This window comes from Cetorhinus maximus, chromosome 6 (assembly GCF_964194155.1).
Source record: "Cetorhinus maximus chromosome 6, sCetMax3.hap1.1, whole genome shotgun sequence".
In the NCBI taxonomy this organism is placed as follows: Eukaryota; Metazoa; Chordata; class Chondrichthyes; order Lamniformes; family Cetorhinidae; genus Cetorhinus; species Cetorhinus maximus.
In genome coordinates this window covers 91,353,288-91,368,572 of record NC_135884.1, presented here as the reverse complement: position 1 = coordinate 91,368,572, position 15,285 = coordinate 91,353,288, and the positions used below count along the sequence as shown (strand labels likewise).

General features: G+C 42.8%; 1 protein-coding gene across 1 annotated transcript in view; it reads right to left on the bottom strand.

The window, feature by feature from the left end:
• Nucleotides 1–14,857, bottom strand: part of LOC144681906 (Y+L amino acid transporter 2-like) — a 111,675-nt gene extending 96,818 nt beyond the window's left edge. The window contains exons 1-4 of the mRNA XM_078544040.1: nt 14,710–14,857; nt 13,657–13,739; nt 3,890–4,458; nt 1,606–1,731 (exon numbers count right to left, since the gene is read on the bottom strand). Of these exons, the coding sequence (XP_078400166.1) occupies nt 1,606–1,731; nt 3,890–4,424 (661 nt within the window). The 5' untranslated portion in view covers nt 4,425–4,458; nt 13,657–13,739; nt 14,710–14,857. The remainder of the gene's footprint in view (nt 1–1,605; nt 1,732–3,889; nt 4,459–13,656; nt 13,740–14,709) is intronic.
• Nucleotides 14,858–15,285: the final 428 nt, after the last annotated feature.

The window sequence follows — 15,285 nt, the reverse complement described above, 5'->3', positions numbered from 1 at the left end:
CAATCAGCGACACACAATCTGGGGGGTACTGGAGTGCTCCCCCTGAGCGGTCCAGGCATCAGAAGTGCATCTTGAGAAGACCGATGGCTCTCTCCACCACAGCCCTTCTGGAGGCGTGGCTCCTATTATACTGCTGCTCAGTTTCTGTTCTTGGATGGCGGAGAGGCATTATGAGCCACCTTCTGAGAGGAGAGCCCTTGTCACCCAGCAGCCATCCATCCAGCTGGGCTGGAGCACTGAAGAGCCCCAGCACCTGGGAGTGTCTGAGGATGTGGGCGTCGTGGGAGCTGCCTGGGTACCTTGCACAGACTTGTAGAATCAGCATCCTGTGAACACACACTATCTGCACATTCATGGAGTGGAAGCCCTTCCTGTTGACGAAGGCACCGGGCTCACCTGCTAGTGCCTTGATGGCCACATGTGTGCAGTCTATTGCACCCTGGACGCGGGGGAAGCCAGCAATCGCCGCGAAGCCTCTGGCTTGCTGTGTCTGGCTTACCTGGTCCCAACGGTAGTGGATTGAAGGTCAATGCATGCCTGAACAGAGCATCTGTAATCTGCTTGACACAAGTGTGGACAGCTGATTGGGAGACACCACAAAGATCACCCACCGAGCCCTGGAAGGAGCCAGAGGCATAGAGGTGGATGGCAACTGTGAGCTTCAGAGCCACTGGCATGGGGTGTCCACCCACACAGTTCACGGAGATCTCAGGCCAATCATCTGACAGATATAGTTGACTGTCTCCCTTGAGAGATGAAGCCTCCTTCGGCACTGTATCCCAGACATACTGAGGTAGCTGCTTCGCCGCCTGTATACCCTGGGAGCAGGATAGTGGTGTCTTCTGCGGCCCCTTCCACCTTGGACTACCTCTTGACCCTGCACCCCTTGTGCTTGCACCTGTCCTCCCAAAGGTGGCTCCCCTGGAGGCTGAATGTGCACTCCTGGCCTCCTCCTCTTCTAGCCCTTCCTTCCTCCTCAGAGGAGGTGCCTCCAGTGGAGAGTTCAGCTCCCATCCCCAGGCTAAGGGAAGGCTTCCTCAAACCTGCAGGCCTAAAAAAGATTCCTCACTGCAGAGTGCTGACTTGAAGGTTGTGAGTCCAGTCCAAGCAGCTGGTATGCATTTTGAAGTATTGCAGATCACACAGGCAAGCATCAGTAACTTCAAAAAATAAATATTTGACAGAGCACACTCGTGACTCCACTGAGCCCTCTTATTCTGCCCGTGGATGAGGTTTATACAAATGTGTCCTACCCGCCTGCCCATGCGCTGACCCGAAGATCACACGGGCGCTGAAAAATCGCCGTCGATTGGCGCCTGAAGGGTCTTAAGTTGCCCACTAATTAATGGCGGGTGCGCATCTGATATCATCGCGTGCCTGCCCAACGAAATATCGCGATGGCGCACGGTGAAGTAGGGATGCTCACCCCACGTCACCACGGGTCCCACCCCCACACACCAATAAGAAAATTCTGCCCATTAATTAGAAATGAATGGAAAGACACACTGTTAGGGCTAGATGAAGAAGGTGGGAGGAGCATTGTGTGGTGCATAAACTGGAATGAACCAACTGGCCTAAATGGTTTGGTTCTTTTAAATTTCTTACCTTCGCTGAGTTTAACCATCCCCACAATAATAATGATGATAAGGCCGATCACTTTGGCACATGTTAACACATCTTGGACTCTGGTTGCCCATTTCACATTGGCACAGTTTATAAAAGTAAGCAGACCTGGGTGTAAATAAGTACAAGTAGGTAACACTGAAGAAACTGCAGGGTTTTCAATGCACTTATATTAAAGTTATTACTTGATTTATTGTTCCTAATATATCCAGTTTGCTTATTTACATCAGGTGTTGATCAAAATTTCAACAGAATAGAATTATGACCTCTTCACTGAGTTAGCCAATTTATAGTTTTAATTAGAACAGGAGGTCAGTTGACCCATCATGCCTATTTTAGCTCTTTGAAAAAGCCTCATAGCCATCTTCCTTCTGGTTCTTATGCCAATCACTTTACATCTGTGTTCTCTGGTTACCAACCCTTCTGCCAGCGTAAACATGCTTTCCTTATTTACTCTATCAAAAATCACCTCTATTAAATATCCTGTTAACCTTCTCTATTCTAAGAAGAAAACCTCAGCTTCTATAGTCTTTTCATATAACTGAAGTCTATGGTAGCATTCTAGTATATCTCTTCTGCTACCCTGTCTGGGGCCTTGCCAACATTTCTAATGTGTGGTATCCAGAATTAGACAAAATACTCCAGTTGGCATCTAACTAGTGATTTATAAAGGTTTAGCAAAACTTTCTTGCTTTTGTACATTATGCCTCTGTTCATAAACCCAAATATCACATATACTTTTTTGTCTTGCCATCTTCAAAGATTTGTGTAATTATTTTACCAGGTCTCACTGTTCTTGAACCCACTTTAAAATTGCAGCACGTACTTTATATTGCCTTTCCTCATCTTTTCTACCAAAATGTATCACTTCATAGTTTTCAGCATTAAATTTCATCTGCTGCTTGTCTGCCCATTTTCCGTTCTACGTCCGCCTAAAGTATGTTACTATCCTCATCTCTGAGACCCCATCTGCCTGCTTGGGCAGATGTAAAAGATCCCATGGCACTATTTCAAAGAAGAGCAGGAGAGTGCAGAGACCTGGCTAATATTTATTCCTCAATCAATATCACAAAAAAAGGTTATCTGGTCTTTATCACATTGCTGATTGCTATGTACAAATTAGCTGCTGTGTTTTCTACATTACAACAGTGACTACAATTCAATAAGTATTTCATTGGCTGTAAAGTGCTATGCAATGCCTTGTGGTCTAACACAATTTGCCTTCTACTTTATTATGACTGTGACAGCATATTCTTTAATGAATGCAGGTGCAAAGTACTCACTTAGTACCTCAGTTAAGTAGGTTTTGCATCCAAAAGATGTTTTTTTTGCCCCTAATTGGTTCCACCCTTCCTTTGACTACTTTTGTACTATTTCTGTCTACAAAAGACTTTAGGATTAACTTTTTTAGCTACCCACTTATGAATTCTCATACACTCTCTTTGCTCCCTTACTCCCTTTTACAGTTCTCCTCTGTAATTTCTGGTTTTTGCTTGGTCTTCAACCATATTTATGAGCCTCACATTTATCATAAGTCTCCTTTTTCTGTTTCATTTAAATCTCAATTGCTGGGTTTTCATTGGCATTATATTGTGAAACTGACAAAAAAATTCTGGTGCCACGCTTGCACAGTTAAGCATGATAATCCAGATGTTGTTGCCAATGACTCCTTGCTCCTCCAAATGATACGGTGTTGAAGTTCCCACAGATGGAAATTAATTAAAAATCACTGATTTGATGTGAGGTTCCATTTTTTTGCCAATAGTCTTAATGTAAAAAAAGGCTAGAAAAAGTTACACCTTGTTGAATGAAGTACGACTTTAATGGTGTATTATGTCATAATCAATGCTGAACAACCTCTCTGGTCCTGACAAATTAATTTTATACTTCTGCAATGTTAAATTTCTCCATTCCATATTAAAAATTTCATAGATTTTTAAACAAATAAAAATTAAATTGTTTTTAAAGTTTATTGATATTTCAGATTCTACATTAACCCCATGGAAATATCCTGAACAAAAAAGTTCTCTTTTAGATGTTTCAGGAACTCCTCCTTCTCTTTGCCTTTAACATTGCTATCTTCCCAATCCATATTGGAATAATTGAGGTATCCTTGCAACTCACTCAAGCTAACATATTGTCAATAAGCAAACCACTATTATTTTAATTTATTATACATAATAATTGGTATTCTTAATGTCTCTTAAACTTCTAAGTGCAATTAAAAATACATTATATTGTTAGGAAATGGTAACATTACACTTACCAATGCAAGCAGCTGCAATTAGTCGTTCTGCTAAATATGGTGTACTGCAGTTTAAGAAAATAGGTTGCACCAGGTAGTTGCCGAAGGTAATGGCAATAATAGCCTGTGAAGTGGGCTCAATAATAAGTAATGACGTCCAAAGTTTAAGGAAGGCAATTAAACCACCAAATGATTCCAAAATGTATACATAGTGTGCACCAGATTTTGTGATCGTTGTACCCAGTTCAGCATAGCAGATGGCTCCAATAATTGAGACTAAACCCCCAATAGCCCATATAACCAGGGAAAGAGCATAGGAGCCACAGAGCTTTAGGATCCCACCTGGAGAAACAAATATCCCTGATCCAACTGTGTGTCCAACTATAAGAGTGACACCATTAAATAAAGAAATCTCCTTTTTTAGTTGCATTGGCATTTGTGGTTTATTGTATTCAAAGACTTCTGAAGACTTGATTGGATTTAAATTGGAAGCAATGGAAACAGTGGGAGTAACTTTGGGTACACGTGGCTTCAATTTGGGACTTTCGTTGGCCATCTTGAAGTATAATGCTGCAATGAGAAGCAGCTACCTAGAAAGACAAAAACAGAGGAAATGACTAGAGAAATCAAGAGAGTTATATATTGTTTTATACATGCTACCTCTATCACTGTTTCATATCTCACCATCTGACCTTTTCTTTTAAGATTGCAAAATGGTCAGTAAATAGTTCTTGTTCTTATTCATGTTTAGTTTTATTCTAAAAGTAAGCTGGATTATAAACTAAAAAGATGAATGGAGCAAGCTAGACTAGTGCTAAGGAAAGTGAAATAAGGGACATTGTTAAACTGATACTACCATGAATGATACCATAATTTTTGCCAATTTCCCATTAAGACTCACTTTTTCAAAACACTTGTTGATGACATTATAGTTCCTGAAACTAACTGGCCCAGATTTTTGCTCTGGAGGTGGGTAGTGCGTGTCAGGAAATTTCTCACTTGCTGCACCTGCCTCAGGAAAAATTCCTGCACGTGGCAGGATCTTCATTCTGGAGTTGTCGGGGGGGAGGTAGTGGTGGAGTGGTTGTGTTGGGTAGGTGTGGGGTGGAGTTGGGCCCACCACCTCAGACACTGATCAGAGGAGGCCACAGGGGCTGCCAAGTGCTAAGGCCTGTCTTGGATCTTCAGGGCATCGTCCAAGTTATTTGCTTATATTTTAGGCCCTCTATCCCTCACGCACTCCCCATGCATCTCTATGTCTCTATGTTCCCATGCCAATTTAAGGCCAACCCATGTCCCACCCACCCCATGACCCCTAACAGCCCATGCCAATTCATGCCAACCTACCCCCCCATCCTTTGCCCTCCATTGCCAACTCACCCTGCATCCACCATGGACAGATCTCAGAAACCATGGTGAGATGAAATAAAATAAGGTCTAAATATCTATTATAGCCTTCACTATAATAAAAGAACACTCCTATTCATGAAAGCCCATTCAAAACTTCTACATCTTCTCAAGTGCTTAGTCCCTCATAAGAACAAACTCCTATTCATAATCCTACATCCAAGACAGCTAATCTTTCAATAACCTCGTTGAGCTGTCAAACAAACTTTGAATTTACAGCCACCTGCTGAGATAAATATAGGTTGTGGAAAGCAGCCAAACATTCATAGAGAACTTTAGAATAATGTCAACAAACAGCAATTATAATTGCTAGAACAGGGTATTTGAACCTCTCAGTGACACAGGTGGGCTGTTTTAAAGGGTTGGGGTTTTAATTAACTTCACGTGACAGTTCTACAGACCTTATGTGTCCTTCAAGCGCATTTACATCTACTCTAAAAATGTGTGACTCCCACACTGCAAGTTAAGGCCTTTGATAGAGTGAAAATGGGGTTTGTTTAAACTCAGCACAGGGTTAAAATGGCCCTGCTGAATTCAGGTGTCTCTCATGTGTGAGTCACACCCCATCCCCTTTCTCTACCGGCGAAAAACGAAGCTGTCGGAAATGTGGGTGGGACTTCCAAATCCATTTCCCGCCTGCCATTTTGGAAGGTCTGTGGTGCCTCCACAAAATTCAGGGCCTTTATGTCAATGTAAGCCTTACCAAATTTCACACATCAATTGGGGTTAGTATGCATACATATGTTCACAGCATGTTATGCATTAAGCCATAAAGGATTCATCAAGCAGCTTTTGCCAATTTTTTGTATTCTATACCATAAGTAAGCTACACTGCAAATAAGTATTCTGCAGACAGTAGTCAACCTCTTAGCTTCTGAATTTAGTTTGAATTTTCATCCACTACATGTTCATGATGATTGTTTTTTAAATATTATGTTTGGTCTGTGGGGATAAAGTTCAGCTTCAATGGGTGTTCATGAAGTCTGATGCCCAATATTATTAGAGATCAGGGGCATACTAACAACTAGACCATGAGAAACAATGGATATATCTGCCCTCTTGAAATAAAATGTACATACTCCTTTGACAGGGATTTGGGCATGTGTTCTTCTAGTAGGTCACATAAGTTTACAGGGGTAATGAACTTGCATTGCAAGTGGAAAATGTTCAAATTTCTGATATGCATTGCCAGTAGGCGAGGTTACTGCTGTCAATGTAGACTTATGAAACTATGCTGTAAATATATAGCATGGAAGATATCAGCTGCAAAACAATTGGGTGGCAGGGAACAATGCATATCTTTTACCAGATCCTTCTGGAACACAGATTTCTGAAGTCTTTCTCCATTCAAATAATATACTGCTTTTCTATTCTTCCTGCCAAAGCGGACTAGTTCACATTTGTTCACATTACACTCCATCTGACAAATTTTTGCCCATTAAATAGCCTATCAAAACCCCTTTGTAGACTCATTATGCCCTCTTGACAACTTACTTTCCTACCTATCTTTGTGCCATCAGCAAATTTAGCAACCATACATTCAGTCCCTTCATCCATCAATTGTAAATAGTTGATACCAAAGCAGTAATCCCTGTGGTACTCCTCTAGTAACAGCTTGCCAACCTGAAAATGATGCATTTATCCCTACTTTCTATTTCCTGTTAGGTAATCAATCTTCTGTCCATGCTAACATGTTACTCCCTACACCATGAGCTCTTATTTTGTGTAATAACCATTGATGTGGCAACTTATCAGATGCCTTTTGGAAATCCAAGTACACCACATCTACAGGCTCCTTTTTATCCACCTTACTGTTATTTCCTCAAAGAACTCTAATAAATTTGTCAATCCTGATTTCCCTTTCACATAACCATGTTGACTCTGTTTGATTGTATTATGATTTTCTAAATGTCCTTCCATTACCTCAATTATTAAATGGACTTTTAAAGCAAGAAAAGACACTGACTTAAGATGGCTGCCACAGGTCATCTGACACATCTGTAATTACAAGTTGGTCAAGTCTGAAAGTTTCCAATGTGGATCACAATTAGGACATGCCAATGCAAACCTCCTATGGAATTTCATACCCACTGATGTAAAAAAAACTTGAAATATGAACTGAAGCTTGTGTAACTGGTTCCCACAATTTGCATTACTATAAAGCTACATTCCAAGCCATCTGGCAGAGGGAGAGAGAGAGAGAGACAGAAGTCTACAGGGACAATGGTTATATAGTTGTTGATGTGTTCTTCCTAGCTCACCACAGGAGTGGTCCATTCAGAAGTGATGGCTGGGACATTAAAAAAAAGCACATAGGCCATAACACAATAGCAAAGGTCTGTCCAGACATGAGCTAATCGATTACTTTATGCCAAATTCGCAAATCATTATGAAGTGAGAGAAGTCCTGTGACCCAAACACCATTTTGAAATATCTTCTATTACAACACCCTGGTTGTTTTTAGCAGTATGAAGAAGACAGAATCATACAGTGCAGAAGCGGCCCTTCGGCCCATCGAGTCTGCACCGACACGTGACAAACACCTGACCTAACTACCTAATCCCGTTTACCAGCACTTGGCCCATTGCCTTGAATGTTATGATGTGACAAGTTCTCATCCAGGTACTTTTTAAAGGATGTGAGGCAACCCGCCTCCACCACCCTCCCAGGCAGTGCATTCGAGACCATCACAACCCTCTGGGTAAAAAGGTTTTTCCTCACATCTCCCCTAAACCTCCTGCCCCTCATCTTGAACTTATGCCCCCTTGTGACTGACCCTTCAACTAAGGGGAACAGCTGCTCCCTATCCACCCTGTCCATGCGCCTCATAATCTTGTACACCTCGATCAGGTCGCCCCTCAGTCTTCTCTGCTCCAACGAAAACAACCTAAGTCTATCCAACCTCTCTTCATAACTTAAATGTTTCATCCCAGGCAACATCCTGGTGAATCTCCTCTGCACCCCCTCCAGTGCAATCACATCCTTCCTATAATGTGGCGACCAGAACTGCACACAGTACTCCAGCTGTGGCCTCACTAAGGTTCTTTACAATTCCAACATGACTTCCCTACTTTTGTAATCTATGCCTCGATTGATAAAAGCAAGTGTCCCATATGCCTTTTTCACCACCCCACTAAACATGCCCCTCTGCCTTCAGAGGTCTATGGACACACACGCCAAAGTCACTTTGTTCCTCAGAACTTACTCGTGTCATGCGGTCCAGTGAATACTTCCTTGTCAAATTACTCCTTCCAAAGTGTATCACCTCACACTTTTCAGGGTTAAATTCCATCTGCCACTTATCTGTCCATTTGACCATCCCGTCTATATCTTCCTGTAGCCCAAGACACTCAACCTCACTGTTAACCACCTGGCCAATCTTTGTGTCATCTGCAAACTTACTAATCCTGCCCCCCACATAGCCATCTATGTCGTTTATATAAATGACAAATAATAGGGGACCGAGCACAGATCCCTGTGGTACGCCATTGGACACTGGCTTCCAGTCACTAAGGCATCCTTCTGTCATCACCCTCTGTCTCCTAACAACTAAGCCAATTTTGAATCCATTTTATCAAATTACCCTGTCTCCCAAGTGGGACCTTGTGAAAGGCTTTGCTGAAATCCATATAAACTACATCAAGTGCACTACCCTCATCTACGCACCTGGTCACCTCCTCAAAAAATTCAATCAAATTTGTTAGGCATGACCTCCCTCTGACAAAGCCATGCTGACTATCCCTGTTCAAACCTTGCCTCTCCAAGTGGAGATAGATTCTCTCCTTCATAATTTTCTCCAATAGTTTCCCTACCACTGATGTGAGGCTCACTGGCCTGTACTTCCCTGGCTTATCTCTACATCCCTTCTTAAATAGCAGAACCACATTAGCTGTTCTCCAGTCTTCTGGCACCTCCCCCATAATTTCATGGTCATCATTAAACTTTTAATTCCAGATTTTTTTTGATTGAATTCAAATTTCACTATCTGCCATGGTGGGATTCAAACCCAGGTCCACAAAGCATTATGCTGAGTCCCTAGTCTAGTGACAATAACACTTCACCAGAACCTCCACATGTCATGTCTGAATTTAATATTATAACACAAGGAACTTATGAGAACAAAAAGACAAAGGTGTTCAACATCACACCAACTGATAAAGACCTCATTGCGGGCCAACACAAAAGCAAGCGATAAACCCGTGGGGTGCCTAAGGTGCCTTATGTTTACATTTACAGGTGCTACATCTTGGTGCTGCCCCCTCGCTGGGACTGGCATCTGAAGCAGCCTGCTGACTCTGCTATCCTGTTGGCCTTGATGACCTTGGCAGTCGTCATCTGGTCCGTGGAGCCTGTGCTGGCCCCACCTGGGAGGGAGCTGCTGGTTCCACAGCTGGCATCTCCCAAGTCGTCACAGCCTCATCGGATGCAACGGTCACTGGCAGAGCGTCTACAAATGGACCAGTGACACCATATCTCTCCCAAATTCGGAGCTCTATCTCTGTTACATTTTTGGAATACAGCACAACGATAGAGAATTTCAATCAAAAGGAACTCTGCCCGCTCATATCATACTGGGGTCAACAGACAGAGAAGTTCTGAAGGAGACTTCAAAATCTAAAACAGCAATTTCCAAGGAAAAACTCAGGTCCACTATTTAAGGAACAGCTGTGAACAACAGCGAAGGATTCATAAACAGTGAACTCTCTGTTTTTTGCCTTTTAACATTGAATCTTTATTGAGCCAAAAGTTAACCTTCTACTGTATAACATATGATTTTGCATGCTTGTGTTTGTGTGTTTAGCTTTTAAAATTTTTTTTATATCTTGGATGGGGTTTTTTTAGCTCAAAGAAACCCCGGTGTATTTAAACTCAAGAAAGCCTGTCGGACTGAGTTCTTTGCAATCAGCACATAAATGGTTAAGTACAGACACTGAATTGACATCTTCATCCTTATAAATTTCAAAAAACCTTGTTATGATCAATTGAGGTATGGGAAAGAAAGGGCAAGTTCTGACATCCATCCTCACCCAGTTGTAACACCCCTACTGCTTAGTTTAAGTTCTCTCTACTGCCCTGGTTGCATGACTCGCCAAGACACTGGTCCCAGCATGGTTCAAGTGAAGACCATCCCAAATGGTACAGCTTCCACTTTCCCCATACTGGTGGCAGTGCCCCAAGAATCGAAATCCATTTCTCCCACATCAATCTTTAAACCATGTATTCAACACTCTAATCTATTTACCCTACATCAATTTGCTCATGGATCATGTTGTAATGTAAAGATTATTACCTCTGTGATTCTGCTTTTTTAATTTAACCACTAGCTGCTCAAAGTCTCTAATCAAAACCTCTTTCCTAGTCCTATGTTATTAGTACTACATTGACCACAACAACTGGATCCTCCCCCTCCCACTGCAAGTTCCTGTCCAACCCGAAGCAGACGTCCCGAATGCTGCTGTGGCCTTCTGGACTCATGCTTTCAACTGCAGAGAACTGTGTCTATCCCCTTGCTATACTGTCCCCTACTCCCCCACTTGAACATCTCCTTGCACAGTGTCATGGTCAGTTCGTTCATCCACCTTGCAGCTCCCGCTCTCGGCCATACAGGCTGCAAGAACCTCGAACCTGCTGGACAATTGCAAGTGGCTCCTCCACTTCTACCTTCTCAATCCTCATAACTGCTTCACTCACAGTCACACACCCCTGTCCCTGACCATGGACCAAATCAGAAGACCCTAACTTAAGGGGTGTGACTGTGTTCTGCAACAAAGTGTCCAGGTAACTTTCCCCCTCCCTGATGCATCGCAGTGTCTAAAGCTTGGTATCCAGCTCGTTAGCCCTGAGCTGGAATTCCTCAAGCTGCACTTAGTGCAGACATGGATCAGGCTGCTGTCCATTGGCTTCTATATAGTATAGCTGCAAAACATCGCCTGCCCTGCCATCCTTATTGTATCTAAATTAAATAATAAATTATATTCTTAATGAAATTTTAATTAATGCCTCTAGTCTTGCTTTCAATTAATGTTATATTTTACTCCATTTAAAATTCCTTAGTTTAGATAAGAGAAAATGCTCACCAATCAACCAATCACTTACCTTCTTTTTTGTTACGTCACACTTCAATTTTCTTTAGAATGCTCTGAACCCACAGACTCATCCGCCTAACTCTTCACATTCTCACTGCTGTTTATAGATTACCCTCTACTTTTGAGAAGCAACTTGTGTCTTCTACAGCTCATTTAAAATTGCAGCAATGGGGAAAGATTGGATAGGCTAGGGTTGTTTTCTTTAGAACAGAGGAGGCTGAGGGGTGACCTAATTGAGGTGTACAAAATTATGAGGGGCCTAGATAGGGTAGACAGTAAAGACTTTTTTCTCCGAGCTGAGGGATCAATTACTGAGGGCATAGATTTACGGTGATTGGTAGAAGGATTAGGGGGGACATGGGAAAAAACTTTTTCACGCAGAGGCTTCTGGAATTCACTGCCTAAATTGGTGGTTGAGGCTGAAACGCTCAACTCATTTATAAGGTACTTGGATCTGCAAATGAAGCATTGTAGCCTGCAAAGCTACGGACCAGGTGCTGGAAAGTAGGATTAAAATGAGCAGCTAGTTTCTTTTTCATCTTTTTCTGGCTGGCACAGACACGATGGGCTGAATGGCCTCTGCACCGTAACTTTTCTTTCTCTTTCCCCTTCGGCATCAAATTCCCACATGAAACAAATTCCCAACTACACACTCGATCTATGTCTCATTCAGGCACAGTCTACTCTCCGTGCGTCCCCTTTTAAATTAATTGCGGATTAATAAAATCAGGAACACATAAGGAAATGAGAATTTTATCTTTCTTATGAACATCACTAAGAACGTAGGAACTGGAATAGGCCATTCAGCTCATCAAGCTTGCTCTGCCACTCAATTAGATCATGGCTGATTGTCTACCTCAACGTCATTTTTCCCCGCTATCCCCAAATCTCTCAATTTCTGCATTGAACATGCTGAATGATTGAGCTTTCACAACCCTCTGGGATAGAAAATGCCAAAGATTCACCACCCTCTGAGAGAGGAAATTCCTCCTCATCTCAGTCTTAAATGACCTGCCCCTTATTCTGAGACTATGTCCCCTGGTTCTAGACTTACTCTGTCACGTCCCATATGCATTTTGTATGTTTCAATGAGATCACCTCTTATTCTTCAAAACTCTCGAGAATACAGGGCCAGTTTTCTCAATCTCTCCTCATAGGACAATCACGTAATCCCAGGGATTAGTTTTATGTACTTCCTCTATGGCAAGTATACCCTTCCTTAGATAAGGAGACCAAAAATATACACATAGTCTAGGTGTGGTCTCATCAAAGCTCTATGCAGTTTCAACAACACATCTTTATTTCTGTACTCAAATCCCCTTGCAATGAAGGCCAGCATATCATTTGTGCTTCTAACTGATTGTTGCACCTGCATGCTAGCTTTTAGTGACTCATGAACAATGACACCCAGGTCCCTTTGGGCACCAACACTTCCCAACCTCTTACCATTTAAGAAATATTCTGACATTTTTTTCCACCGAAGTGGATAACTTTACACTTCTTCACAATATATTCTAGCTGTCATGTTCTTGCCCATTCATTTAGTCTGTCCAAGTCTGCTTGAAGCCTCGTTGCATCTTCCTCACAACTTACATTCCCACCTAGTTTTGTGTCATCAGCAAATTTGAAAATATTACAATTGGTCCCCATATCCAAATCAATTATGTAGATTGTGAACTAGGGCTAAGCAGCCAAGATTTTGATGCACTCTAGGCTACCTGCTAATTTTTTAAAAAGGCTATAAGTGGCACTACAGTGGGAGTAACAGGTTTTCACCTGCAGATCCCCAACTGGATTGGGGATTCTGGGCTTCTCCTGTTCCGTCTGAGTAATGTTGGCAGAAACCTCATTTACATTGGTAAACAATGTTTCTGCTGAAGGGACGGCAATGAAACAGGAGAAAATCAAATAAACTCTGGGTGAATGAGTTCTCAAATTTTTTGCATCCTGGTTGTTGGTCAAATGGGAGGATTAGTTTAGGAACTCAATAATTCGGAGACATAGAGACCAAGAAAGCTTTTGGTATGATGTCCAACCTGTAATGAGTTGGCTGATACAGTCTGTAGACAAAGGAAAGGGCTATCAGCCACATAATGTTGGTATTTCTAACTGCTATCCAAAATGCAGAAAATATGGTGTGTGTGGCTGTAGAAATTAGATATCACTGGTTCTGCTGTGATGTCCTCTGTATAGCTCACCAACACTCACAGCCCAGGGTTGTCCACAAATTGCAGTTGGGCATACTGGAGTGTTACCAGTGGCTGTAGTCAGTACACCAACATAATCTTTCCTTACCATCAGAAGAACAAGTGAGGAAATTGAGGGAAAATGTAGAAGCAGGTTATTTGACTATTCTTCAGAAATAGAACGGTAGATACCTAAGAAAACAGAAACATAAATGAAGAAAGCAGAGAGAATTTCTAACTATGAAGTGTTTGGAACTGGGCCAAATTAATTTAATCAGGAATGTCCCAGTTCAAATAAGCATCCATATCCCTGTCATTCAGTTGGCTGGTAGGTGGGGAAGATTAAATGTCTCTTGGTCTAGGCAGATATCGATCAACTCTCTCATTTTAAGGATAGCATTTTCAAATGTGAAAGATTACTGCCTACAACCATTTACGTATACCTCGTTTTGGATATATCAAGAAGAATAAATGAAGGGTTGCTGGCAGTCCATGATTTCTGACAACCTAAAACAGTCCATGAACTCCCAAACAATTTGGCTACAACTCATGCCATCAGCATGTCACCGTACTGTCAAACTAATGACGTTTTATAGAGATTGAAGATCTGGACCTGGTCTATTTCGCCCCTCCCTTTTCTTTGAGTATAGATACAGAGGCTTTTCGCGCACACACAGCTTCTCTTAGTGGGTTGTGACACGACTTATACTCAGTAGTGGGCTAAATTAATAACACGCGGATGGCGACGCTCCCTTTTTCCCTTTCCATTTTAATTCTGTCTGCGCGTCATCAGTGTGCCTCTCGCTCCAGATGCTATATGGCTAGCCCTTTATCTTGCCACCCAGCCAGCCATAAATACCACAAGCACACCGCCATCTCTGCACCACCGCCCACCCGCTCCGGGTCTATTGACACTGCAACATCTGCATGTGGGGGCCGTAAAAGCGATCTTGGCCCACTCTTTACCGGAGCACCAGTCACATCGTTAACCGCTCGCGCTCTCCGGCCGCGCAGACTCACTCCCCTGACCGCGTGCCCTTGCTCCAACCGCGCAGACTCACGCCGCTGGCCGCGTGTTGCTGCTCCAACCGCGCGTCGCTGCCCCAACCGCGCAGACTCACTCCCCTGGCCACGTGCCCCTGTTCCGGCAGCGCAGACTCACCTCCCGGCCGTGTGCCCTTGCGGCTGCTGCTCGAGCGTAGCTTTCCTGGCCGGCGGGAGCCGGAGTTTGGAGGAAGGGAAGGGAAGCGGGGAAAGCAAGGCGCCATCTTGTTAGAGGAGGGAGGCAACTCGCTGGCAAGTGATGAAGAAGTGAGGCAAATTCGAGGGAAGGAAGCAAGGATGGAAGGCAAGTTAAGGGTTGCTACGTCAGGAGAGATAAGCCAAGTAAAAGTCATGGTTGTTAGAAAAGGTTGGAGGGGATGGGCCGACAGAAGAAAACAAATCGCTGTCATACCCGAAATAGTTTCAAAATATACTGTATACGATTAAGATATATTTGGTCAGCGTTGCCAGTCCAGCTTGCTATTTGGAAGTGACATTGTGCAAATGATTGAATTTGCCATTTCAAATGAAAATCTAATGATTTAAGCATTGTTCTGTATTTATTCATTCTTTGCAAGAGAAAATGTTTACCAGTTCTCTTTATGTGATTGTCTCATGATTACAGGGAATCAACTCGAACAACTTGGCTAGGGGGCGCAGCAAGTTCTGGGGCAGAAGTCTTCAGTACTATTGC